This window comes from Haliotis cracherodii, unplaced genomic scaffold (assembly GCF_022045235.1).
Source record: "Haliotis cracherodii isolate W230 unplaced genomic scaffold, xgHalCrac1.p SCAF_4, whole genome shotgun sequence".
Lineage (NCBI taxonomy): Eukaryota > Metazoa > Mollusca > Gastropoda > Lepetellida > Haliotidae > Haliotis > Haliotis cracherodii.
The window spans coordinates 6,556,715-6,584,601 of record NW_027266297.1 but is presented as its reverse complement, the minus strand read 5'-3'; the positions used below and the strand labels follow the sequence as shown (position 1 = coordinate 6,584,601).

General features: G+C 41.5%; 1 protein-coding gene across 4 annotated transcripts; it reads left to right on the top strand.

Moving 5' to 3' along the window:
• Positions 1-3,919: 3,919 nt before the first annotated feature.
• Positions 3,920-26,514, top strand: LOC139478363 (very long chain fatty acid elongase 7-like). Of its 4 annotated transcripts, none has more exons than XM_071260798.1 (10): positions 3,920-4,046; positions 5,509-5,582; positions 10,350-10,522; positions 11,262-11,329; positions 12,344-12,531; positions 19,410-19,490; positions 20,931-20,987; positions 21,711-21,825; positions 22,810-22,937; positions 23,387-26,514. In XM_071260798.1, exons 3-10 carry the CDS (start codon positions 10,506-10,508, stop codon positions 23,555-23,557), a joined length of 825 nt encoding a protein of 274 aa, XP_071116899.1. In that variant the 5' UTR covers positions 3,920-4,046; positions 5,509-5,582; positions 10,350-10,505; the 3' UTR covers positions 23,558-26,514. The 4 variants fall into 4 exon arrangements, with proteins under 4 accessions (XP_071116899.1, XP_071116898.1, XP_071116900.1 ...); XM_071260799.1 differs by lacking the exon at positions 3,920-4,046 and adding an exon at positions 4,060-4,316; XM_071260797.1 differs by lacking the exon at positions 5,509-5,582.
• Positions 26,515-27,887: the final 1,373 nt, after the last annotated feature.

Below are 27,887 nucleotides of genomic sequence, written 5' to 3'. Positions count from 1 at the left end.
TACTGCGGGTATCTGCTAAACGCCTCACCATACTCAGAGATGGTTATTCATTTACATATGGATCCACCAGTACAAGTGACTCAGACCACATGGAGAGGTGCGTTTGTGATCAGAGCCCCAAACACATGCACTACAGAATGTCCAGGTGAATTCATTGAAGTTGCTGTATCACGTGATTACTTCGACGCAGATGATTTGTTTACCATAGAACCTCAAATAGACACCGAGGACTTGGCCATTAGTGACGAGGACAGTGTAACTCGGGTACACAACGTTCATGCTTCTGATGCCAAACAATGTCAGTCATTTTCTGCATGTTGACACTGAGCAAGTCTAGTTTTCTTGCTCTTATGAGTTTGATGAGGTCTATAGCCCCCATGTCGATGGATATAATGTCGAGTCAGGACCACTCCAAGCTGTTGTCAACATGGGTCCGGTACAACCACCACAAAGGAAGTGTAGAAGACCCCAGTATTCATGAGATCGCCTCGTCGAGTTGCAACAAAAATTTAACGAACTGGAGGACATTGGCATTTCCTGGTCAAGGGTGAGTGAGTGAGTGAGTTGGGTTTAACGCTGCTTTTAACAGTATTCCAGTTATATCATCGCGGGGGACAACAGAAATGATGCAGGTCTCAGACGTTTACTACTTCGGTGAAACCCATGAACACGTGTATGGTGCTGACAAACCTAGAAACATAATCGGGACGAATAGGGATTGGAACCCACAATTATAGGTTTCTGGCACGCCCAAGGGATGCAACTCTGCACAGCGAATCACAGCACCTTGGACAACTGGGCCACCCGCGCCCCCCCACCCCACCCCCGCCACCTGTTCAAGAAAACTAATGGAGGCCACAGGCTAGTCACTGCCTTTCCAGATTTTGGCAGGTACAGCAAGCCACAATCTTCATTGATGCCTGATGTGGACTCAACCCTTCGTCAGATAGCAAAGTGGAAATTCATTATGCTTTCTACCAAATTCCCCTGTCAAAGGAGTCGATGAAATACTGTGGAATGGTCACCCCATTCCTAGGCGTAAGAGTCTATGCAATATCTGCTAAGGGTATGCCAGGACCAGACACAGAACTGATGTGTCGCGTATTTGGCACACTCTCAGAGGAGGGCATAGTAGCAAAACATGCCGATGATCTCCACTTTGGAGCTGATAACCCAGATGATCTCCCCGACAACTGGCAGCAAGTACTCGAGGCACTCAAGGACAATGGGTTACGGCTTTCCCAAAACAAAGGTATCGTTGCTCCTACATCTGCAACAATCCTTGGATGACACTGGCAGCAAGGTACAATTGAAGCTAGTAAGCACCGGCGTATAACGCGTCATCCCAGGATGCTACAGCAGGATTACAGTCTGGTCACAAGATTCTCTGGTCAGAGAATTAGTTGGAGGCCTTTAAGGTCACTCAAAATGGATGATGGACCAACAAATCCATCACACTGCTAAAACCAGAGGACCAACACTGTATTGTGACTGGCACTGTGAGGAAACCTGGTATTGGTGCTACACTCTACATGACCCGAGGGACCTCATTACATTACAAGGATTTTTCAGTGCGAAATTGAGACAACAGATTTCTTGGCTGGCATGTGAGATGGAGGCACTGTATATTGCTGCTTCCACAAAACATTTCAGCCCAATCATTGTACAATCTGAATGCTTGTTTACTCACACACAGCAGACCATGTGTACTTGCAATCGAGAAGCTTTGTCGTGGCCAGTTTTCAACAAGTACAAGGGTGTCCACTTTCCTCTCTACAGTGAGCCAATACCAATCTACAATCCAACACCTGGCAGGAGCATCCAACTTGCCTGCAGACTTTGCCAGCAGAAATGCCCCATTGTGCTTCTACCCGTGAAGATTCAGTGGTAGAATAGGTCTTCAGCAACCCATGCTTGCCGTAAAAGGTGACTATGCTTGTCGTAAAAGGCGACTAACGGGAACAGGCTCACTGACTTGGTTGATGCATGTCATTGATCCTTATTGCGTAGAACGATGCTCATGATATTAATCACTGGATTGTCTGGTCCAGACTCGATTATTTACAGACCGCCATCCTATAGCTGGAATATTGCTGAGTGCGGCGTTTAACAACAAACCAACCAACCAACCATAGTGCTTCTCAATGCCAGGCACCCCATGTTATAGTTGATCAGAGTACACGCGACCACCAGGAAGCAGGAGGACACACATTTGTGTCACGATAAGGGAGCAACAATTCTACATCGTCACATGTGAATGCACGACGTCATACACTTGCGCCTGCATCATAGAGGCTGTAAGAGGTCCAATTCTTGGTCAAGCCCTGCTACGTCTCAGCTTAGAACTCCTTCCCCTTGATGGCCCTCCAGCTGTTATCAGGACTGATCCCGCTTCTGGATTCATCAGCTTGGAACGAGACCCCCTGCTTATACAACATCGACTCATTCTGGAAAATTGGAGGGTTAAGAACCCAAACAAAAATCCCTGTTGCAGAGAAGGCCATTCAGGAATTACAAGAATTTCTTTGTCAGGACCCCACATGAGGCCTTGTCACGCCAACTTCACTAGCAGTTGTGGTCGCCTGCCTCAACTCGCACATCAGGGCATGAGGCTTGTCATCAAGGGAGATGTTCTCTCAAAGAGATCAGTTTACAAACTGCCAAATACCAGTCTCTGACTCTGAACTTATCGCAATACAACACAGTAGTCCCTTGACTGACCACCCCTATAGCGAGAGGATGAAAGGCCCACAAGGCCGTAGACCAAACGGTGAGATGATATATGTCGGTGATATAGTGTACCTATGGTCTGACCGCAACAAGACTTGTTCTCGGTTGGTATCTTGTTGACCACCTCTGCGGTCTAGTGGTAGAGCATCTGCCCAGAGAGCGGAAGGTCCGGGGTTCGATCCCCGGCTGTGTCATACCAATAGACGTTAAAAGATGGTACTTGTTGTTACCCTGTCTGGCGCTCAGCATAAACGGGCTAAAACAAGGACTGGTCGGCTCTGAGTCAGTACACTGTGTCTGAGTGGGGTATTCATGTTAAACTGCTTCATGGTATCTCAGTGTGCTAGCACTATATATCGCCATCAGTCCTGACTAGTACAAGCAGCCACACACACACACACACACACACACATGTACATGCACATCGGTACCTCATCGTTATCTTAAAATTGTTGTGGCGAATGATGGTGCCTGGTGCAATGTACGCAAATTTGTAGGATCACAATTACGCAATACATTGTATAGAGTTAAGGTTGCTGAGTGTTACAAAATCACTCCTACATCAATACATCTGATAATACACACGAGTTGTGATAGCCTTGATGATGCCTACTATGACTTCAGGCCAGACGACCCAAACCAAGCACTCACTTGCCGATGACGCCACACCCAGTTCAGTCCCGCCTTACCACCAAAACCCCCTGGAGATATGAACTCCGTCTACGCATGCTGTACCTGTGGATGACAGATACCCGACCCATATGCTAACACCTGGGACCACAAGTGATTCGTCAAGCCCAGTTTTTGAACCAATAGAACGCTGAACATAACCTCTCAGACCAGGACTCTATGCTAAAATTTGGAAGGTCATCACAGACTCGCAATCTGCCAAAACATTCAATGACTATGTGTTGGAATTTCTCACATGCCTTAACTTGTCCTCATGGGGCAGAATTTAATCCCAGTAAACCAGAGGGCAGGCTACCCAGTGATGGATTATTTGAGATGAATATATTTTTTCAGCCTATTCTATTAATCACTGAGAGACCATTTAGTCTGTATTCATAGAGCAAAGTCCTTAAGTACCCACTTATTTGGACCTTTTCTCTTAAAAGAGAAAAAGAGGGTAACGCCATTACAGGTACACATGGGTTGGTCGGAAGCGGGAGTTCTCTCCCTTGCATTACTCTCGTTGTGTTGAGGTTTGTGTTCAGTCTCTTCCTGTTGCCTCCTGGAACAAACACGTGTTTTTATGCGATTGGAGGGTGTTTTATCTCAACCGGCGCACGGCAAAGGGATTACTGAGGCGAATAAATGTATGTAAACTCATTATATCATCAAGCTTATGTGTCGCGGAAAAAATGAAAATTGGCGGGCTGACATGTGCCATCGATTAAACGTGTTTGGGCGCGTGGTAATTGTGTACACGATCCGGGTGGACTTCGCCCGTATTCCCCTTCCAGAAGTTGTATCTCCTATGCATAGCCGCTTAATCTTTTTTATCGTATATATTTTGGAGGGGACATACGGGCGGAAGTCTTGCCATATCACGATATTTTGAGCTTCTGGAGACGCTAGCTCCATAGGTATGGCTTTGATTTTCGTCGTCTTTGTCTCGTTGTGTAGCTTAAGCTAAATGTTTTATGACGTTTTATGGGGGTATTTACAGTGGTCATTGTTGAATTCGTCCTCGAACAAACTTGGTTAGGTGGCCTCGTTACACCACTTTTACATAGTTCTGACACTGGGTGTGACCATTTATGTTGTTGCTGCTATTTTGTGGTGTACAAGCCCAGGTGGTTCCACGTACCGCTTTAAAGTCTTGTTGAAGTCACAGAGTGAATCTATAAAAACAACTACTTGCCTTTTGTTTTGGGGGAGTTTAGAATCTGCCAAAAAATCTTCAAATTATGTATTTTGAAACAGTTTCGAATCCGCCTAAATATCTTCAAATTATGTATTTTGAAACAGTTCAGAACCTGCCTAAAAATCTTCAAATTATGTATTTTGAAACAGTTTAGAATCTGCCTAAAGATCTTCAAATTATGTATTTTGAAACAGTATTTGAGTTTCTAGTTAACAACAAGTCGATGCCTAACGCTGCAACTTGTGTGTTTTATCGATATTCTAAGCATCCAGTCTCTCTTTTTTAACTTTTAAGACATCTTTACACACTGATATAAAGACATTAAAACAATCAATTATGAAAAACGTTCAGTGTATCTCACAATTAATCATTTTTACTGACATATTCGCCATTATATTTAGAGACTGACTTAAGGTGTAAGATCAAGTTGGCGTTATCACAGGGTTGACTAAATAGGTCATGTAAATCAATGTATTGTATCATAGAAGCGCGTTGCTATCTCGATAACGATCCAATCACAGTTGTCCATCGTAAATAACGATACTTTTATCCAGAGGGCGTCATATCTTTGTTTGAAACAACTCTTTTCGTTTTGTTTCACTTGTTTTGAAAGTTTTTCTTCCAGTAATGAGCTTGATTCCGTTTTTAAACGTTCGAGCTTTTTTACATTCCAGTGATAAAGTACCTATTGTGGATTCAGAATAGGCGTCCCCTCTACTCTAACTACATTCCATAATTCGATTATTTACAGTCCATTCTGAAATGAACATATTTTACAGAAAAGAACAGATGTTAAATTATCTTTAAAAATATAATAAAATGGAGCCAAGGTACCTTTTTGATAATGCAGTAATCTAGACTTGCCAAATATTATCGACTTGCATGGGCTGTATTGGGTGTATTTGTTTCAGGGTCTGTTTGAAAGACTAAAGCTGTCGTGAAATTGTGAGAATATTGGTGGCTGGGCGAAAACAACATTGACAAGGTGCTTTGTTTGAAATTATTCCCTATTCCGTCTTTATATCTATTCTTTAAATAACCAATGAAGTCAACAAAAGTGACAAAAATATATGGCACTATTAAAGCATAGGGAAATGTGCACTTAATGCACATTCTTACAAGAATGTCCACACAAGTCAAACCCGATTGTATAGCCCATCAATTCAACCGGTTTGTGTGGATAAAGAAAGCTATCATGCCTTGGTGATAGCCAGTGGTGCATAAACGAAGTACGATATCGGTCTCGCGTTGAAGGTCAAGGCCGTGCTCGTATTATCTCAGGCCTCCGTTCAGTGATCCGAAGCGCGCAGTGGCGCTCTTCGGGAATGTCTGGATTGCGATTGACATTACTCGGGTCCACTCGTTTCATTCCGCAAGCTGCATAACACCTCGGGCAGAAATGGCGTAGTGATATTACATGATTTCATTGTAATGCGTGTAACGCCAGATACCGCCGCATATAGTCCCTATGACACGCCGATCGATTTTTTTAATAGGTTTTCCTGTGCGTAACAAAAGTAAGTAGAGCATTTGAGGGCTAACGGAACAAAATTAAAGAGTTCTATACGGTTTACGACGACCTTCAGGTAGTGTCATGTCACGTGACAGTAGCGTGCACGAAACGAGTTCAATATAGATTAATTCCTGACAATAACGCCGAGATGCTGTAAAAGCCGTTTTGAAGATGGTGTCGAATGTAGTAATATTATTGAAAACATATGAAGAACATTGTGTTCGTATGGTATATATTTTTAACATAAAAATATAATAATTGGGCCGTCTGTCAAGATCATCACGGATCAGACTCACTTGGACTCGACTTTTACTGTTAATGGCCAAAAGGGAATAGAGCATTAACTGCATGGCGTCACAACAGCATAAAACCGGCTCTTTATCTTATAATCATGATGTATTTTCTTACAAACTTCATTCTAAATTTCGTTTTGTTTCTTTCACAAACAAACGCATGATTATACTGGATATCTCACAAATACTTTCTTGTCAAGAATGTAATCTCCACTTTCTCGCACTTCACAAAGTGCGCCATCTTTCTGTTGGCGAGGCATGATCACCTACTCAGAATGCAGGCTATAGAAGTTTGTTGTTTACGCCGCACTCAGCAATATACCAGTTATTATGAGGACGGTCTAGTCTGGACCCGACAATCTAGTGATTGACATCGTAAGCATCGTTTAACGCAATTGGGATACGGTAACATGCATCAACCAAGTCAGCGAGCCCTGCCACCCGATCCCGTTAGTCTCATTTGAGGACAAGCATGGGATGCTGAAGATCAATTCTAACCCTGATTTTCACGGGACTAGGGGCGTGGGGTACGGGAAGGCTGAAGGTACCGTTAGTCGCCTTTTACGACAAGCTTGGGGTGCTGAAGACGCGAGATAAGTACGGTCAACTGACGGAAGTTGGTAGTTCAGGTCTCCCAGACCCTAGAGAATAAATTAAAAAAACTTGAGTCCAACTCAAGTCTGGAATGATTTGGCAAATCTAGATTTCCCCAGCTCCTGAAATTAAGCATCGTTCTGTGCTCCATTTGGATTATATTTATGTATTTTGTAGATAATGTATAGTTTTAAATTAGATTTATTTCTGGCACCGGAGACCATAAAGTGATTATATTATCATTTATTTTATGGTCTCTGCTGGGACTAAATGTCAGTCTAGTAGTTCAGGACAAATGTTTGGTAGTGCTCTTTAATATAGACAACAAATGTAACGCACGCTAAAGTATCTCCACAATATACCAATAGATGGCGCTGGCAGTCTTCACGAAAATAGCCGAACGTCAGCTTGGTATCTCCGTAATTGGGCCTTTTTTGTTTGGATAGTTGCAGAGTATTTGTTAATCGTCACAATATACATGGACATTTCTTGTTTTCTACCAAATGTTTGCAAAATGAACTTGGGTTGCCTTGTTTAAACGTTCGCTCGTCGCGCCGAAGACCAGGGTTCGATTCCCCAGATATGTACGTGCGTGCGTGTGTGTGGTATGTTTTGCTCGGCCACTTGAGGGCACACGAGCTCATACACATGATTAGTTTCCATTGTGGTCAACGACCTGCATAGATTAATGTAGCAGTCTTAAATGTCACATGTAGGCCTTGTAGGGACACATACATTTGTTGTTTGTTTATACACAGAAGCATAAAACGTATCATTAAGTTATGATGGGGAAACTCAACTCTTCAAGATGTATGCCAGTGGTGTGGACTCTGTTGTTTTTTAGTGAGCGTGACAATGTGGGAATAACGCATATAATGGGACAATGTGTTTACTTCATGGGGCTTTACGTGATCTGTATGTTTACCAACATTCTATAGTGCCCAGAATACGATGCATTATGAAAAGAAAATCGAGTCTTCAACAGGCAAACTGTCAAAATGAGGAACGACCCTCACTGTCGGAGTAAGTGACACAGAATCAGCAACGTGTACCCCCATCCTCACTTTTATCGATCATACGTCAAGCAATCTGGGGACCGATTCCGTCCTGTTAACCCGTAACATATGAAGGCAGGTATCAGAGGTCCCGTCCTCGAGTCAGACCTTCATGGCCCCAGAGAGCACTATTATGCAGTACATCAATCTTGAATGGGGATGGCGGCATCAGTATAGGGTCATCGATCCAGAGGTCGAAACAGCATCAGCAGTTGGTTGTAAATGTTGTCTCCACGTGTGCATGTATCACTGCCTAATAACATACATGTAGCCCCCACGTGTGCATGTGTCAATGCCTAATAATATAAATGTAGTCCACACAAGTGCATGTGTCAATGCCTAATAATATAATTGTAGTCCACACGTGTGCATGTATCAATGCCTAATGATATAAATTTAGTCCACACGTGTGCATGTGTCAATGCCTAATAATATAAATGTAGTCCTCGCGTGTGCATGTGTCAATGCCTAATACTATAAATGTAGTCCACACGTGTGCATGTGTCAATACCTAATAATATTAATGTAGTCCTCGCGTGTGCATGTGTCAATACCTAAAACTATAAATGTAGTCCCCACGTGTGCATCAATGCCTAATTTTAAATGTAGTCCCCACGTGTGCTTGTATCAGTGCCTAACAATATAGATTTAATCATCCCCACGTGTGCATGAGTCAATGCCTAATTTTAAATGTAGTCCTCGCGTGTGCACGAGTCAATGCCTAATTATCACCCGCCCAATGAATTTGGCGTGGGATATAGAAACGGGCTCCGTACGTCCGTAACGTTTCGATTCCGGAGCATAACTCAGAAACCGTTCAATATTTTTTCATGAAACTTTGCATGTCTGTAAGGTACATGCTGAACTGGTGCCTTTTGCTATTTAGAAATTTTAGAAATTTACATTTTTTTACGTTTCCATGGCAGCAAGATGGACTTAGGTTCCAAGCTCTTTTTTTTTACAAGTTCCATGACAAGTTCCACCTCGGTTAATAAAGGTTAGGGTTTGTTTAGATTAAATTATGTCATAAATTCTGCAACAGGGGCGGGGGATAAAGCCACTTTAGTGTCAAACTCTTGTTTTAAATGTGGGGGCACGGGTGGCCCAGTCGTCTAAGGCGCCGCGATTCGCTGTGCAGAGTTGCGTCCCTTGGGCACGCCAGAAACCTATGATTGTGGGTTCGAATCCCGGTTCGACCCGATTATGTTTCTAGGTTTGTCAGCACCATACCCTTGCTCGTGGGTTTCACCGAAGTGGTAAACGTCTGAGACCTGCATCACTTCGGGCTTTCCTCCCACTCTAAGCTGACACGCCGTGATATAACTGGAATACTGTTAAAAGCGGCGTTAAACCCAACTCACTCACTCACTTGTTTTAAATGTAGTCCTCCCGTGTGCATGTGTCAATGCCTAACACCATACATGTAGTCCTCATGTGTGCCAGTATCAATGCCCAACACAATACATGTAGTCCTCACGTGTACATGTGTCAATGCCTAATTATATAAATGTAGTCCCCACGTGTGCTTGTATCAATGCCTGAAAATATAAATGTAGTCCTCACGTGTTCATGTGTCAATTCCTAACACTATACACGTAGTCCTCACGTGTGCTTGTATCAATGCCTAACGCTATACATGTAGTCCCCACGTGTGCTTGTATCAATGCCCAACACTATACATGTAGTCCTCACGTGTGCATGTGTCAATGCCTAACACTATAATGTAGTCCCCACGTGTGCTTGTATCAGTGCCTAACACTATACATGTAGTCCTCACGTGTGCATGTGTCAATGCCTAACACTATAAATGGAGTTCCCACGTGTGCGTGTGCGTGTGCGTGTGCGTGCATGTGTCACTACATAACACGACAAATAGTGGACATTGAATGAAGCACATACTCGGTAAACAATACAATGCCCTCACTTTAGATTGTATACGGTAAACATGCAGACTGAAGTTCTGCGTGCAACAACACGCTCCCAGGTCCATGTGCTCTCCCAGGCCCATGTGCTCTCCCAGGTCCATGTGCTCTCCCAGGCCCATGTGCTCTCCCAGGTCCATGTGCTTTCCCAGGTCCATGTGCTCTCCCAGGTCCATGTGCTCTCCCAGGTCCATGTGCCCTCCCAGGTCCATGTGCTCTCCCAGGTCCATGTGCTCTCCCTCAGTCGCTGTTCACAAAATTTACTTACAACAGAATCGTCAATTAAGGCGCCCATTTCAGTTCCTGGATCCCTAAACAATTCACTCCCTTCCCCTCGTTTTGGCAACCCTATTGATCTTTTTACTCTATATTTAGACGCATTATACATTTATGGTTGTGGAAAAGAAGCACGGAGGTCGATAGTGTTCAATACCGACAGCTGGGTGTCAGCAAACAGTACCGAAGTCGGCGTGTGTGTCCGGAGCGAACAGATTCGGCAGTTGAGGACGTTGTTGTGGAAAGAACATCTGTATGGACGGACAGATCAAGTATGTATATATTATGTATTTCTGCGATGACATGGCTGAGGTCGTGACCTTTCATGGACGAATCTATGGATGGAGGTTTCGCATTAAGCGTAGAGCAATTGGCATCAGTTGCACACCACCTGCCCTTGATTCAATAACAGGTACTAGTTATATCTAGATCTGTGGGTATTGGCTTGAAAGATAGCATTTCAGCCGTGATGGAGGAAACCATTTTGCAGACGGTGCCACAGTTCTAGCGTCTTGGTATGCTGGGGCTGTGCATCGGTATTATCAAGGTTGCAGTCTGTCATATGTATTTATAAGTTTATATATTTATAAGTTTTGAATACTGAGATCATATTTAACTCGTAATGCATGTTCATTAAAACCTACCTCACCTTGAGAACGTTCATTTTATCGATCTGTTTGAACATCACGATGAGGTCGTTGCCTCCATTGATGTTTGCAGACCACGTGTTGCCGGCGGCATTGTTTATAAGCGCAGTACAGCGATGCCTTGATCCGGTGGTTCAAACCTGAGTTTGTCAGAAAATCATGGTGCTTGTTTCATTTATATGTTTAACCATTCAAGGCTGATTTAGCAAAACCAACCTGATAAAATGAAAATTACACTCATTGATAAACCTATCAGTTCCTGGGTGTACCTTATCGTGTCTTCCCTGCGTAGTGAACAACATTTAGTATACTGAGTGTCCGTTATTCCACTCCGAAATTCAGAACGGTTTTTTATTTTTTCCAGTGCGACGATGCCGGGACATTGGTGGGGCAAGGCCGTCAACACCTACGCCCGCCTCCAGGTGATGGGAGGTGAGTGAGTGAGCGAGCAAGTGAATGAGTGGCGAGTGAGTGAGTGATTTGCGATCGAGTGGGTGAGTAAGTGGGTTACAGAGTGCGTGAGTAATTGGGTGTGAGTGAGTAAGTGAGTGAGCGAGGAAGTGAATGAGTTGCGAGCGAGTGAGTGATTTGCGATCGAGTGGGTGAGTAAGTGGGTTACAGAGTGAGTGAGTGAGTAATTGGGTGTGAGTGAGTAAGTGAGTGAGCGAGCAAGTGAATGAGTGGCGAGCGAGTGAGTGAGTGATTTGCGATCGAGTGGGTGAGTAAGTGGGTTACAGAGTGAGTGAGTGAGTAATTGGGTGTGAGTGAGTAAGTGAGTGAGCGAGCAAGTGAATGAGTGGCGAGCGAGTGAGTGAGTGATTTGCGATCGAGTGGGTGAGTAAGTGGGTTACAGAGTGAGTGAGTGAGTGAGTAATTGGGTGTGAGTGAGTAAGTGAGTGAGCGAGCAAGTGAATGAGTGGCGAGCGAGTGAGTGAGTGATTTGCGATCGAGTGGGTGAGTAAGTGGGTTACAGAGTGAGTGAGTGAGTAATTGGGTGTGAGTGAGTAATTACCTAAAAAAACAATGCCATACTGTGCTGTAAGGTGAAATTCCACTGTGTCACTAATTATTTAGATCAGTGTGTATTCAGCCATAATGTACGATTTGTTTAGAAATGTACCGTTCAAATTGACCCGTAACTGGCGCAATTCCAATTCCTAAAGCTTTTTGTAAAATATACTTAAAATTCTTTAGAACTTAGGTATCAAACTCCTCCTGTGAATATATTTCACATTTATATATTATTTATTTATATTATTATTTATTATATATTTATATATTTTTACATATTTTTTCACATTTATTTTTTTCCGTTTGTCTCACTATTTAAGTCCTCGGAATGTTTCCCCTAAATAATTTTAAACGGATTACAGACACACGTACATATGACCGACAGCTGGCATTTTCGGTCGGTTGCTATAGAGATCTGTATGACGGTTTCCCCAGATCCCCGTGTGGCGTCATGGCCGCTGATGCAGAGTCCGTGGGCCGTGTCGGCCATAGTTGTGGTGTACCTGGTGTTGGTGAAGCAAGGCCCGAGGCTCATGGAGCCTCACAAGCCTCTGAATCTGCAGCGCATCCTAGTGGTGTACAACCTCAGCCTGGTCTGTCTGTCCTGCTATATGTTTTATGAGGTACGTGCATTGTCTTCTCGAACAGAATCTGTTAAAGATGGTCATCGAGTCATACTAAAGGGCTGGAAGACCTACTGTAACACGTGACCTAAAACGTCACAGTGGAATTCCCTTTCTGCATGTTTCAGCAATGCGACATCCTGATTAAATCTATTTTCCAAAACAGTGGAGTAAACATTGTAAACAGCCTTGGTTATCTTGAGTAATATAACTCTATTCTGTCACGGACTTACATATTCTGTGGAGATAAATACATTGAACTTCTTTTGCTACCACAGCTTCGTTTGAGTCTGGTTCGAAATACGCAACGGTTAAAATAGACACTGGATTGTCTGGTCGAGACGAGTTATATCCAGACATATAGCTGGAATATTGCTGAGTGCGATGTTATAAGTGCACTAATCTTGAAGCATATTAAACCCTATATCACCCGACCTCACCTGTTACACAAAGCTCCACTCGAACCGGGGGCGATGGGGTAGCCTTGTGGTTAAAGCGTTTGCTCGTCACGCCGAAGGCCTGGGTTCGATTTCCCCACATGGATACAATGTGTGAAACCCATTTCTGGTGTCCCCCGCCGTGATATTGCTGGAATATTGCTAAAAGCGGCGTAAAAGCATACTCACTCACTCCACCCGAACCGCTTGTAAAGTGACCGCTTGTTCCCAACCTGCAAGTGCACTGTACCTAGAGAGTCTGTTTGTTGTTCAGTGTCTGGGATTGTCTGCTAATCGTGGTGAAGAAATACTTGAAAGTGTGTTACGACCAACAACATTAACAGCTACATACGTTAACAAATCTACACCCAGTCTGCTTTTGGATATCATACTTAACTGTAGGGCAGAAGAAAGGATATGAGTTTGTTTTTCATGTATTTGAAAATTGTTAAATTTGATCATACCTATTTGACCATCACTCATTCTACCAGAGGCGGTCGGGTAGCCTAGTAGTTAACGCGTTCGCTCATCACGCTGAAGACCCGGGTTCGATTCCCGACATGGGTGCAATGTGTGAAGCCCATTTCTGGTGTCCCCCGCCGTGATATTGCTGGAATATTGCTAAAAGCGGCGTAAAACCATCCTCACTCGCTCATTCCAGCAAGTAATCCATCTGGGTATTTTTGTGTATTAATAAATTCTTTCAGTGAAAAATGAGGTAAGAAAAGAATATGCTACCACATGACCTCTACCATGTTTCAAAAGTCGTAAATTTGTGCCGATAAGATATCTAAGATACCCCCCCCCCCCCAGCAGCTGTTTATTATACGAATTATTGATTTTAATTCTTGAATTTTTTAAATCAATGATATTTGAGAAAATAAGACCATGTAGAAGTATTCTTTGTCTGCTGACTAAGCGCCAGTACAGTTCGTTTTTTATAGATATGATATAGCTAACATGATATTTGCAATGGAAAATAAAATATATGTAAAAATCTACTGAGATGTACAGTTTATATTCAGTCTGCTGTAGGATATTGATGATAGAGCCACGGGCATAAACGTGTGATCAAGAGAAGGCAGTCGTGACTCTGTTACCACTGAGCTTCTGTTGGGAGTAAGAGTCCGGAGCCACTTCATTTGTTTGTTGTTTAACGCCGCACTCAGCAGTCTTGACCAGACAATCCAGTGAGTGACATCATGAGCATCTGTCTACGCAATTGGCATACGATGACATGCATCAGCCAACACAGCGAGCCGGACCACCCGATCCCGTTAGTCGCCTCTTACTCCAAGCCATTCGTCACCACTCGCATGTTTCTGTGCGATCAAGGCTCGTCCCCCTCTTGAAGGCCACCATGCGTCGAAATGAGCAAACAAATCAGAATGCGCGTCAGGATTTTGGTACTACGATCGATATAATCCCGAGTATTTAAATTTATTTAGCAATATGCGTTTGTTCAAAAACTGTTGAAAAATGAAGATTGTCAGTTCCACACTGCAGCGTATACGGATAACAGATACAATGTGATCCATACATTGCCGTTGTTACTTGTAGGGCTGCGATAAATTCAAATTTGCGTTAGTTTGCATTCAGGAAACGGCACACTTGACTGCGAGATCCGTTCATTTGAGCTATAACTAGACCTGGCTCTCCAAAACTACATTCCGTGTAATATCCCATTGTAACATATACCAAAAGTTGAAAAGATGTGTTAAAGTAAATACAAAAATCTTTGATATCAAAACAAATAATATTATTCACGTGCCTATTAAACTCTCATATGGAATATAGTGTTGCGGATATCTGGCCATTGGTGATATTTACAAATATGATTGTAACAGACGACGATAGTTAATGCTCCAGTAAAAACATAAACAACAAAAGTAACTTTCTTCCGATTAATAAAATATATGTTGTGCTGAAATACAAATATTAGTAAAGTGAACATGTAACTATAGAGATGGCTGGATTTGCTCAGGTCATTCATATTTTCATGGTATTCATACCCCATGTGAAAAGTACACGATTAAGGTCTATGTCGGCCCAGCCGAGTTCGGTTTGTGTACCAAATAATAGCTTTTATTAACTCTATGTAAATATGACTTTGTCGGAAATTGCTCGGGGGTATAAATTCAATATATACCAGCGAGCATTGACATATATAGAGAGACAATCCACTTCCATTACTAGTGGGCCCGTGACGAGCCGGGAAAGAATAGCTCTTCAGCAACCCATGCTTGTCGTAAAAGGCGACTATGCTTGTGGTAAGAAGAGACTAACGGGATCGGGTGGTCAGGCGCGCTGACTTGGTTGATGCATATTATCGATCCCAATTCCGTTGATCGATGCTCATGATATCAGTCACTGGATTGTCTGGTCCAGACTCGAATATTTACAGACCGCCGTCATGTAGCTGGAATATTTCTGAGTGCTTCCTTAAACAACAACAAAATAAACAACCACAACTAGTGCTTTAACCGTGATGTTGAACTCTGCTTTATTAGCATATAAACGGATTCGTGGAGATGGATAATACATATCAAAATTAGGATAGTAGTATATTCAAAACGGATTTTATTGGTTTTAAATATATATTTGGGCGATTGTCTGTTACTCTAAGATACCCATACACACCTGCGTGTTTTCAGATCCGTGTCACATACCTTTATTACATTAACAAGAAATAACCGAACACAAAAATACAGGTTGCTAGAAGAATGATTCATCAATAAACATTCATGTCCATATTTTGGTTTATGTACCACAAATCATAAACCCGAAAAAGTATAAGATTCGAACTAATTATTTCTAAATTTGTACAAGAAAAAAAAGCTATTGTAAGATCAGCATTAAATACTGATAGAAATTGTTAATGAAAACATTACATTAAATATATGTTATGGGTTACATAAATAAATTAATGACATAAATGGGTGACGTACATATTTTCTGGCTTGTCTAACCTGTAAGATGTAATTCCCACACAATTGAATAAGTTAACGCTATTTATGTTATATTCAGCGCACTGTCCGTACTCAGCTACATGTCTTAACATTAGTTGAAGAGATTGTTATTCTTCCTTTTCCTCTTAACACCTTAAATTTGAACGAGCTTTGAATATTAAGGCTTGGTTGTTGTTTAACGCCGCCCCAAGCAATATTTCACCTATATGACGGCTGCTCTTACATAATAGAGACATCACCCCGATTATGTTTCTAGGTTGTTGTAAATAATTTGCAGATAAAAGATGAACGGCTGAGAATGAATGTTTTGAATGGCCTGCCTAATATACTTTTTTGTACAAAGGAATATCTTTATATCAGAAAAGTTCAATACTTTTACAACGGAAATAAGCGAGTGCTGCTGTAACGCCTACATCAACTTTACTATAAGATGCGGGTAGAAGTAGTTCTCGTGTTCATACGCTAATATGGAAACCTTCGAGAGGGGCACGAGTCTGCATTCGGCTTGTCACGGAAAGGGACGAGTTGGTCACCAATGACTACAAGCATGTGTCCAACCCAATCTGCTAACAGAGGACGCTGGCATCTTTTTCCAAGCTTAGCGGAAATATAGCCCAACGTGAGATTCGTCATCACTCGCCCCTTTCCGTAACCTGCAAGAAGTCTTGCCAAAAAAGTCGCTATCTAGTCCCGGAATAACACGTGTTGGTCACGTTGAGCTGATAAGGGAGGTAACTCTGTCGACAATCGTTACATTCGTCACCACTCGTCCCTTTCCGTAACCTGCAAGAAGACTCGTCCCCCGATCGATCAATGTTCTGTGCGAAAATACGACAAACCAATCAGAATTCGCGTACGATTTAAAGTTATTCGTCAAAGAATCCCTCAGAAATAATTTTTGGTTTTACATATGTCTTGCATCTAAAGATATACACAAGACACAGATAAATGTGTTCAATCATACTGTATAATTCCGCATGTCCCGATGTGCTTTAAATTGCATCTGGAATATACATTATAATATATGGGGAAATATATGTGAACCATTACGCAACGAGTTGACAATTGTTTGAGGTATGCCCGTTTCGCTCAGTCGCAAAAATGGCCACGAGAGGGGCACGAGTTGCTATTCGGCTTCACCTTGTCCCGGAATAACACGAGTCATGAATCCAGTCGTCAAAACCGTCAAATCATTTCTTGTGTATACTGTACACGTACCTTAACGGGTTCGGTCGGGGGACAGGTTTGCCCGTGAGCTGAGCTGGTTGCATCCATTTACTGCACAAGGATCCGCTGATCCCTGGTCCTTAATCCAGTGTAGCCCGATTATGACCCGTGGGTACAGTGGTACGGGTGTCCAACCTGTATCTTTATGGGCTGTCCGCACACATTTAGCTGAAACGGGTTCTGGGTTATAACTAGCCTCAGCAGCTACAGGATTTTATAAATATCTTGGTGTTTGCTTCAGTAGAAACTTGTCATGGCATAAACATTTGTATCAAGCTGCTTTACAAGCAAGAAAGGTCTTTGTAAGTATCCATAAGAGTTTGAAAGTTTTAGAAACCAATTCTCATCAATCATTTTTTAAAATATTTAATATAAAGATACTCCCCATTTTGTTGTATGGGGCAGAAGTCTGGGGTTTACAACACTTTGATGCCATAGAAAAGATTCATTTATGTGTTTGCAAAAAGTATCTAGGTGTTAAAATAAACACTTCCAGCTTGGTGGTGTATGGAGAATGTGGAAGATTCCCTCTCTATGTATATTCAAATGTAAAGGTTATTAAATACTGGCTGAGACTTATTGACATGCCCCCATATAGATTGCCAAAAAAGTGTTATAATATGTTGATAGTTTATGATAATGATGGGAAAAGAAACTGGGTTACAGGTGTTAGAGAATTACTTTTCAGTGGTGGCTTTGGTGATATTTGGCAAAACCAAAATGTATATTCCAAATCAATGTTTATACTTTCATTAACCCAGAGATTAAAGGATATTTATTTACAATCTTGGACTGCATCATTGACTCTAACAAACAAGTGCTCTTATTACAAAATGTTTAAATCAGAAATAATTATGGAAGATTATTTATCAAAAGTTAATGTAAAAAAATTCGAACGGCTCTTTCACGTTTTAGATGTTCTTCTCACAACCTTTTAATAGAAACAGGGCGTTTTGCAAACATTCCTCTGAAGAAAGAATCTGTAATCTATGTAGTTTAAACTCAGTAGAAGATGAATTTCATTTCTTACTTGTATGTCCAGTGTATTTACACCTTAGAGAAAAATACCTGCAAGCTTATTATTACAGGTACCCTAATATTATTAAATTTGTTACACTGCTGTCAAACACAAAAAGAAGTATCTTACAAAATGTTTCCACGTACATATATTCTGCCTCTTTATACCGACAGAACCTTATGAAAGAATAATCGTAGCTGCTTGGTATTAGGAAACTATTGTGTATATACATTATGTACACTTTTATAGATATTTGCCATTTGAATAAACTACAAACAAAAGAGTTAGAAATGGTATTAAACTACTAGGCTGTCATATGATATTGTGGGACGTGATATTACAAATGGTTTAGTATTGTTATATGTATATGAAATGATATGATGTGACATGACATGATGTGATATGATATGATAAGTGTTTTGGTGTGATATGATACATGAGGGGATATGATGCAATATGTTATGTGTATTATAGAAATTGGGTAAATACTGTTTTTCAGTGTACATATTATATGGCTTGCGGTCGTCCAGTGTTGAATAAATATTGATTGATTGATTGATATGATATAAATTGGCATGGAATGACATGGCATTATATGGTATGATATGATAAGATATGATGGGACAAGCTATGAAATTGCTAATGTGTTGTGTGATATGACATGTTGAAATGTGATATAATATAGGTGTGATATATAGTACGATGGTATTTATGGTATGTTAGGATAAGATAATGGTATATGAAATAATACTATATAGTATGATCTTATAATAATGATACAATATGATATGATGTTATAGAATATGTTGTATGATAAAACAAGTTGTGATATGGTAAAATAGAAATTATGAAATTATGCGAGATTCGATGTGGAATGACGTGAGGTGATTTGGTGAGATATGTACATAAATTGTATAAAATTGTATATTCTTCAAATTGTACTATAGGCCTGTGGCCTCTTCAGTACGTGAAATAAAGATTGGAACTAGCCTCAGCAACTCATACTTGTCGCTAAAGGCGACCGACTAACGGACCGGTTGGTCAGACTCGCTGACTTGGTTAATGCATGTCATCATATCCAGTATGAGTACAGTGATGTCATTCACTGGATTGTCCGGTCCAAACTCGGTTACTTACAAACCGCTGTCATATAGATGGAATAGTGCGGCGTTAAACAACAAATGAACAAATCGTCCGTCATTTAAACATTGTTTGATTTATTTTCAGTTCCTTGTGTCGGCCGTCCTCGCCAACTACAACCTACGTTGCCAGCCTGTCGACTACTCCAACGATCCTCTAGCCATGAGGGTGGGTTATGCCATTGTTCTTCTATTATGTGACACGTTTGATGTGTGTGTGTGTCAATTCCGTTTTTTAATCAGCTTGATAACATATGCTTAAAGAGGCCGACACACATATACACCAAAAGACGTTAAAAGATGGTACTTGTTGTTACCCTGTCTTGCGCTCGGCATTAAGGGGCGAAAACAAGGACTGGTCGGCTAGGAGTCAGTATACTGTGTCTGAGTGGGGTATTCATGTTAAACTGCGGCACGGTATCTCAGTGGGCTAGCACTATAAATCGGCATCAGTCCGGACTAGTACAAGCAGCCACACAAACACACACACGTACATGCACGTCCCTATATAAGTGCAATAATCTTGGACGCGACGTTAAACCCAATTTCACCTTACAAGTAACCCACTGGCAAGTTCACACCTGATGGTAATTGTCTGGGAGGAAGATAGGGTCCTCATGCAACTTACATTTTTGTAATCCTCAGCTTTCCGACGAAATTGAATAACAATGTCAAAAGTAGGTGTTGCAATATCAGTTAAAGAAACGGACGTAATTTACAAATCTATGAGGTTTTGTACACTGGCACTGTTACCATTGGAAACGTAATTCAAATAAGAGGAAGAAGTGTTTCTTTGTCTCAAGGTTACAAGAGATGTAAAATTTGAAAAGTAAATCTATGTTCAATGGAGAAGTGGGTATGATATTGTCCAGCATATCGCAACATTCTAGCAATATCACGAGAAGCAACATCAAGAGAGTACTTCATACATTGTGCCATGTGTGGAATCGAACCTAGGTCATCGGGGCGGGCGGTTAGCCTAGTGGTTAAAGCGTTCGCTCGTCACGCCGAAGGCCCGGGTTCGATTCCCAACATGGGTACAATGTGTGAAGCCCATTTCTGGTGTCCCCCCGTCGTGCTATTGCTAGAATATTGCTAAAAGCGGAGTAAAACCATACTCACTCACTCACTCCTTGGCGTCAGTACCCGCTGCCCTTCATCTGCGAGACAAGAGCTGACCGTGGTAAAACAATGTCGCGAGTTGTTTCCCCAACCATTAGTTAGCCTCTAGGAAACAATTACAGAGAAATGTTACAATGGCAGTTACAGGAAAGGTTATGCTGGTAGTATTTAAGACCATTACCGACATTGAAATGTATCGTCTTTGTGGTGTGGTGGATAGAGCGTCTGCCCGGACAATGTAATTCATGGTTCGATCTTCTGGCTTCTTCATAGCAACATACGTTGAAATATAGTACTTGTTGTTACCCTGCCTGGTGCTCTGCTTTAAGGGGATAAAACAAGGATTGGTCGGCACGGAGTCGGCATGCTGTGTCTGAGTGGGGTATCCATGTTAAACTGCCACATTGTATCTCCATGGGCTAGCACTATAATACCGGAAATATATATATATATATATATTTATATATAAGTTGTGGTTATTTTTCAGATGGCCAATGTATGCTGGGTGTATTTTGCATCTAAAGTTGTAGAGTTATTAGATACGGTAAGAATTAAATAAGCGCATGTGATAAAACACATTATTATGTTTAGAAGATAATCATTCTGTGTTTTCAACGTACAGTTGTGTAATTGGTAGATTTTTACTGTTTAATAGAACCAAATTCACAAAACGAGCTGTATCAAATCTATGTGGAATGATCACATCTTACGGACGAACCCTGAGTTGACACAATGGACGTTCAGTCGACTGATGCACAGTTGGACTGGACAAGGCTTTTTAAATAAAATTGTTATCTATTACCGGTTGTTGTCACTGGTAATCTGCTGCTTATCACAATATGTCATGCATACCTCTCATCAACTTGATAACGGTGTAAGAATCTACATCGAAACTTAGCTATTTGCAAAAAAATCAGAAATTATTATCCATAAAGTTGTTAAGTATATTAGTTGTTTCTCATGACTTGCCCGGCCCATATTTTGACCCGTATGAGGCGCCGTTTAGCTGTGTATTCCCAGAAGTTGTCTAGTGGTATTCATGACTCAAGTTTACTTTCTAGAGTTAAAGATTTTTAACATACTAAAAAGTAACAAAATACATAAAACACTCCCTCCCTACCCAAGCTGTTTTGAAAAATTGAGAAACAAGCATTTTTTTTATATTTGGCTAACTGTCTTTTTAAAAAAATAATTCAAATTAGGTACCACGATTTTATAACATTTGTCATTGTGTGTTCCCACGTGACCGCTTTCAGCTGTTTTTCAGATGTTTTTTATTCTGCGGAAAAAGAACGGGCAGATGACGTTTCTGCACGTGTTTCACCACAGTACCATGGTGATCCTCTGGTGGCTGACCGTCAAGTATATAGCAGGGGGACACAGTGAGTTATGTTAGACAGTATTAGATAGCATCCGTGGTCTAGTGGATAGAGCGTCCGCCTGGAGAGAAGAAGGTCGGTGGTTCGATCCCCGGCCGCGTCATACCAAAAGACATTAAACGTTGGTACTTGTTGTTACCGTGCCTGGAGCTCGGCGTGAGGGGATGAAACAGGCTCGGGGTCAGCATGTGTCTGTGTAAACTATGACATGGTAGTTCAGTGCGCTAGCACTATGAAACGAACATTAGTTGGGACCAGTACAAAAAGCCGAACACACACCTGCGTGCACAATGCTATGTATAAGTGCAATAATCTTGAACGCGACGTCACCTCACCTCACCTCACCTCAGGATTTATGGAATGAGGTAGTGTTTTCGGACATTGACATAAGACATGGTGAAAAAAGGAACTGAATAACCTTTTTTACACAGCATTTTTTTCATGGGGAAGTCCATAATGACGGCCCTACGACGTGTTAGCTTTTGTAAAACCTGTACCAAAAATATTGTTTTCAAATTACTTTTGGAATCCCGTAAATATAATCTATCCTCACTGATTCAACTCTGACCACCCTTCAGCCTACCCCCAGTCCCCAGTCCCCCGAAGATCCCGGTTAGAATTGATCTTCAGCAACCTGGCTTGTCCTTATAGACGACTAAAGGGATCGGGTGGTCAGGCTCGCTGACTTGGTTGATGTATGTCATCGTATCCCAATTGCGTAGATCGATGCTCATGATGGCAATCACTGGATTGTCTGGCCCAGACTTGATTATTTTCAGACCGCCGTCATATAGATCGAATTTTGATGAGTGCTTAGTTAAACAAATAACAAGATCCTACCCGCCCCCTTCTTCCCAATTCTACCCTCTTAGCTAGCTACCCAACCACACCACGTGCATGTGACTCATGACACTATACTTACGCAATATCATTCATCCCTCCCTCAAGACAGAACTACCCATCTAATCTACCCTCCTCTCTTTGCAGCGTTCTTCCATCCGTTGTTGAACAGCTTAGTGCATATATTCATGTACAGTTACTACGGGTTATCTGCCCTTGGGCCAGTGCTGCACAGGTACCTGTGGTGGAAGAAATACCTCACTTCTCTACAACTGGTGAGTGGGGACAGGGTGGATGGGGTTGGGGCCGTGGAAGGAAAATGTCGCTGCTCTGGAGGGTGTCGGGGAATGGGTGGGGTCGGGGAATGATTGGATCGGGAATGGGTGGGTCGGGAAGCCGAAGAGGTCGGTCGGGGAATGTATGCAGAAAATCTCTACCCTCCCTCAAGACAATGAGTTCGCTGTACAGAGTTGCGTTCCCTGGGCACGCCAGTAACCTATGGTCGTGGGTTCGAATCCAGCTTCTCCCCAATTATACTTCTTAGTTTGTCAGCACCGGAAACAAGCCGAATAGCGAGTCGTGCCCTTCTCCTGGACATTTATGCGACTGGGTTCCGTCTAAGCGCAAAGGGGCATAGCTAAAAGAATTGTCAACTCGTTTAATGCTTGCGTTATATGTGCGACCTCAGGGGAACGATAAACTCACTATCTACTTTCTGTTTCAGATACAGTTCTGCCTTATCATCATCCACCTCGCTAGCAACATCTTCGGCAGCCACTGCGGCTTCCCTGTGGGATGGTCCATCACAGCCTTTTGTTATGTTGTAATCATGATCATACTGTTTGCCAACTTCTACCGAGCCACGTACAGGAGTAGAGGACTTAAGAAGGAATGAATCCTGCATCCAAGCAAACCCATCCTCATCCCCCTCCACGCACCATCACCGCGTGACCCACCTAATCCACCCTCTCCCTTCTCTCTGGAGTCACCATCAGCTATCCTTCTGTAGGGGGCACAATTTATGCTTCAATTTGCTGCGTAGAGTTGTGTCCCTTATGAATGCCAGAATCCTTTGATCGTGGTTCGAATCTGACGGGTGATTATAACTGAAATATTGTTAAAATACCACTCACTCACTCATAGAAAACCGCATTGGTTCTTGATCAATTTTAGCCTCTATTTTACACAAGGGACTCCCTTCTTAACCGAACATTTTTTGTTATTTTTCACTGGGTTGCCTGTCAGGACTTTTTTTCTTTCATTGGATGTTAACAATGTTGACAGTGTGTTTCAGTGTGACTGTCTTAATACGGATACCATGAACCTTGTGAATACGAACCTTAGTTCACCTGAGACCTTTTAACGAACACCGCCTTGTTTATACGGCCCTTCGTACGCCAGACACCTGGTTTACATGGACCTCCTTACTCAGGGAACCTCTACTACCGACCCGGCCATCGTTGGTCGAGAAACTCGTTTATCTAAAGGGCAAACTGTCCCGATTGACGAGTTGGCATTGTACATGAATGAGGCAAGTGTGTCTTCATGACACAGAGCGTCAAATGTGTCTTGTTTTATCACATCAAATGTTTTTTTGTTTTTTTTTCTTATCATGACAGGTCGGAATCGTTTAGGCGCCTCTGTTCACGATATAAATCCGGGTCCTACTGGAAACGACCACATGTATGCTAAGGACAGTCCTCATCAGTCGTTAATCTGGTCACTGGCTAATCCGGACATTAGTTAATCTGAACATGGCTTAATCTGGAGATAAGTTAATCGGACACTAGATAATCCGGACACACCCTAATCCGGATATTTGTTAATCGGACATTCGTAAATCCTGAGACTTATTAACCGGACATTGGCTTATCAGGACATTAATTAGTTAGTTCACAGCCCATACTCTGTGATTAATGTGACATCCTCAATTATCCTGTGTATTACATCTCCATTCTATTGAGATACATACCCTGACCCAATTCGCCACCATGGCTTTGTTTTAGCAGTGGCGTCACCAGCGCCTTCAGCCCTATCACAAAGTTAGCACAGATTTTCTTTTGTTCGTGATCCTTAAATCATCAACCAATCAAAATGCCTCATCTGAGCGCGTTGGGCATTGATCTTCAATCAAAATCGCGGTTTCAACCGCGCGAGCTATCCCTGTAATTTACACGAATCAAAAGACTGTTATAAATGATTTCATAGATGGTAAAAATGTCTCCGTGAGTACAAACATTTATTTCTAGAAATACAGTATTTCATTTGAAAATATATATTCGCCAAATTAAAAGTAAAATTCAAATGGAGCCCAGACCAATCCCTGGACATGAGGTAATCTAGACTTGCCAAATCATTCTAGGTTTGAGTTGGACTCCTTTTTTTTATACATTTCCTGGGCCTGGGAGACAGACAAGGGAAGACACCATGCAACGGCATGCAGAAGTTGACGCGAGTGCTTTTTAATGTCTGTTTGTTTAAATCGTGAAAGAACGGCGTACTCTGATTGGACGGCTATTTTTAGGTTTGCGTCATTCAAACCGGCCTCAAAGCAGCTAAGGTGGGAAATGTGTCCCTAAAACAAATATATTCAATGCAGCCCAAATAAGTCTATAATATTTGGCAAGGCTAGATTACTGGAGTTTCTGAAAATGAGATATCTGGGCTCCTTTTTATTATATTTCATAACTAAAATGTAATAACTGTATTTATCTGCAAAATATGACCCCGTTGTGAGACGGCAAACAAGAGGGCGATTTCTCGAGTTATCGCCGCATGTTTGGTTTAGGAAGTCTAATTGGACGTCTAATTTTAGCATCGTGTCATCCGAAGAGGTTGTGGTTGCGAATGGGTCCAGGGTATCGGTGTCATAACAGAATGGAGCAACGTGTATGATACCCTAGATAATCGAAGATGCGTGGATGGATGTCAAATAATTGTTCTACTATTTTTGTACTCACTTACTCTCTCAACACCCAGGTGACGTTCTCCTCATGGGTGCAATATGAAGCCCAGTCTTCTTGTCCCCGGCCGTGATGTTACTCAAAGCAGCGTTAAACCACACTCACTCACTCATTCACTCACTCACTCACTCACTCACTCACAACGCGATCTTAGTGCCACGACTGTCGGAACAATAAGTCTTTGCTAAAGTATGAAAGTTACGATAGCCGTTGCTCTGAAATCGCTTTGGGATTTGTCTTTTTTTCTTATCTTTTTACGTCTCGACACTTTTTGGGTCAGCTGTGTGTACTTATTAATGGAAAAAAAATACCCGTTCGCCACAACACCAAGAGAACATTGAAAAAGGATGACGAAAATCAGACAATAAATTCATATTTGTGGCAGAATATTTCTGAAGATGATCATTGATTAGTAAACATATAAAGCTACGACCCCCGGGATGTTCAAACTATATAACGTTTAATGGCACGTTTCCATGGTTACGTGATTTTATCTGCTCCATCTGGTGATATTAATTAGGCAACATATGTGAGCAGTCGGGGTGAGGGTATATATCATATTGTATCCTACCCAAACCTACTGGGTTGACTCTAATCCACTTCCAATAAAAAAAAAGTGTTTTCTCACCTGCGTTTTAAAAAAAAAGGTTTCATGCACCTGATGTTTGTAGTCCGTGCTTTCAACAGCTGGACGTAATGATGGCGATATGTAAATTGTTTATCATTTATTGACTTTGATTAAATTAGATAATAATTTATAATTGGTGTCTGTGATCATTCTATTTTTGCGGACGAGACTTTCTCCGTGGTTGCAAAAAATATTGATTCCATTTCAGACAGCAAAACAGGAAGGGTTAATTAGTAATAATATGAAAGTGGTATTTTATCATCCTAGAAATATATTAATAACTGTCCTTTTTTAATATGACTTCTGTTAATCAAATGAATGTTACGAAAGTCGATGAGATCCTTTGCGTAGTAGTGGTGTAACGATACAGTATTGTATCCCGATGCACAGCCCACGATACGATGCATCGATTTTGGAAAGCATGTATCGCGATACATACAATATTTTCATAACACAGTTTTACTTAATGAGTTTTGATGTTTTCCCCCCATGGAAAGACATTACCGTGCACATAACACCGGAAATACCATGTCAACAAATCAATACTGAAGTTCGCAAATTATTCATGTAATTACACTGTCTGGCTTTAAAAAGTGTTCTTTGTATATCTGGACTTTTGTTTGTAACTTATTTCATTAATTTTATTCAAAATTCCTCTTAATATTGTTTTAATTAATTTCGGCGAAATCGTGTGTGAAGCGATCGGAAGATCGCACAACTCACCGTTATTAACAGCAACCACGGTCAGATTACCGCTATTGACGCCTTGAAACGAACTTTAGTTGACAGAGAATTGATACATATATCATAAATGCCATACTTTGATTCGTTAAAAGTCATATTTGTTTTTGTTGGACGATTCTATGTCAACACGTAATTCTCGCGATCATTATTATTTTAAATATGTTTAGTAAAAGCTGCATCTAAATTAACAAGATATTGGAATTATTCCTGATAAAAAAAATAATTCAGATACAACATTTGCCGATCTTTGCATTAAAATCCTGTAAAGTTATATCATTGGGTGTGTCTTGACCGAATCACCGGTAAATTCCAAGAAAACGTGTGTACAGCTGATTGCTGTGTCCGGCTTAGTTTACGAGAAAATACACAAGGTAATCTTAATCCCTGGATATAAAACAATGCCTAGCTGAACATGAAATACAATTTAAACGGTAAATCAACATGTCTGGTGATTTTTATCTCAAATTTCGAATTTGTACTGACGGAGTTTCTCATCACCCGTTCGTTTGCCGGACTTCGCTGAAGGGGTACGGTGTAATTTTTTTATGCACATAATATTCAAATTTCTTTTTTTCTCCAAAATATTGAACCCGCTAGATGGGGTGCGCATTATACATGGGTGCGCACTATACTCAAGAAAATACGGTACTTTTAAACATGAAATACGTTTAACAATTTCAAAGCCAGTTTGTTGTTTCAGTTAAACATACTGTATTGCTGACAATTTGCTATAACAGTAAATAAACACCTTATATCTTCTTCAACTGTACTTGTCACATCTTTTAGAGAGCATAAGGACATCAACTTGGCTTAGCTTGTACCAGTAAACACTGTATCGTGATACGTATCGTATCGCGACCCTCCCGTATCGTTACACCTCTATTGCGTAG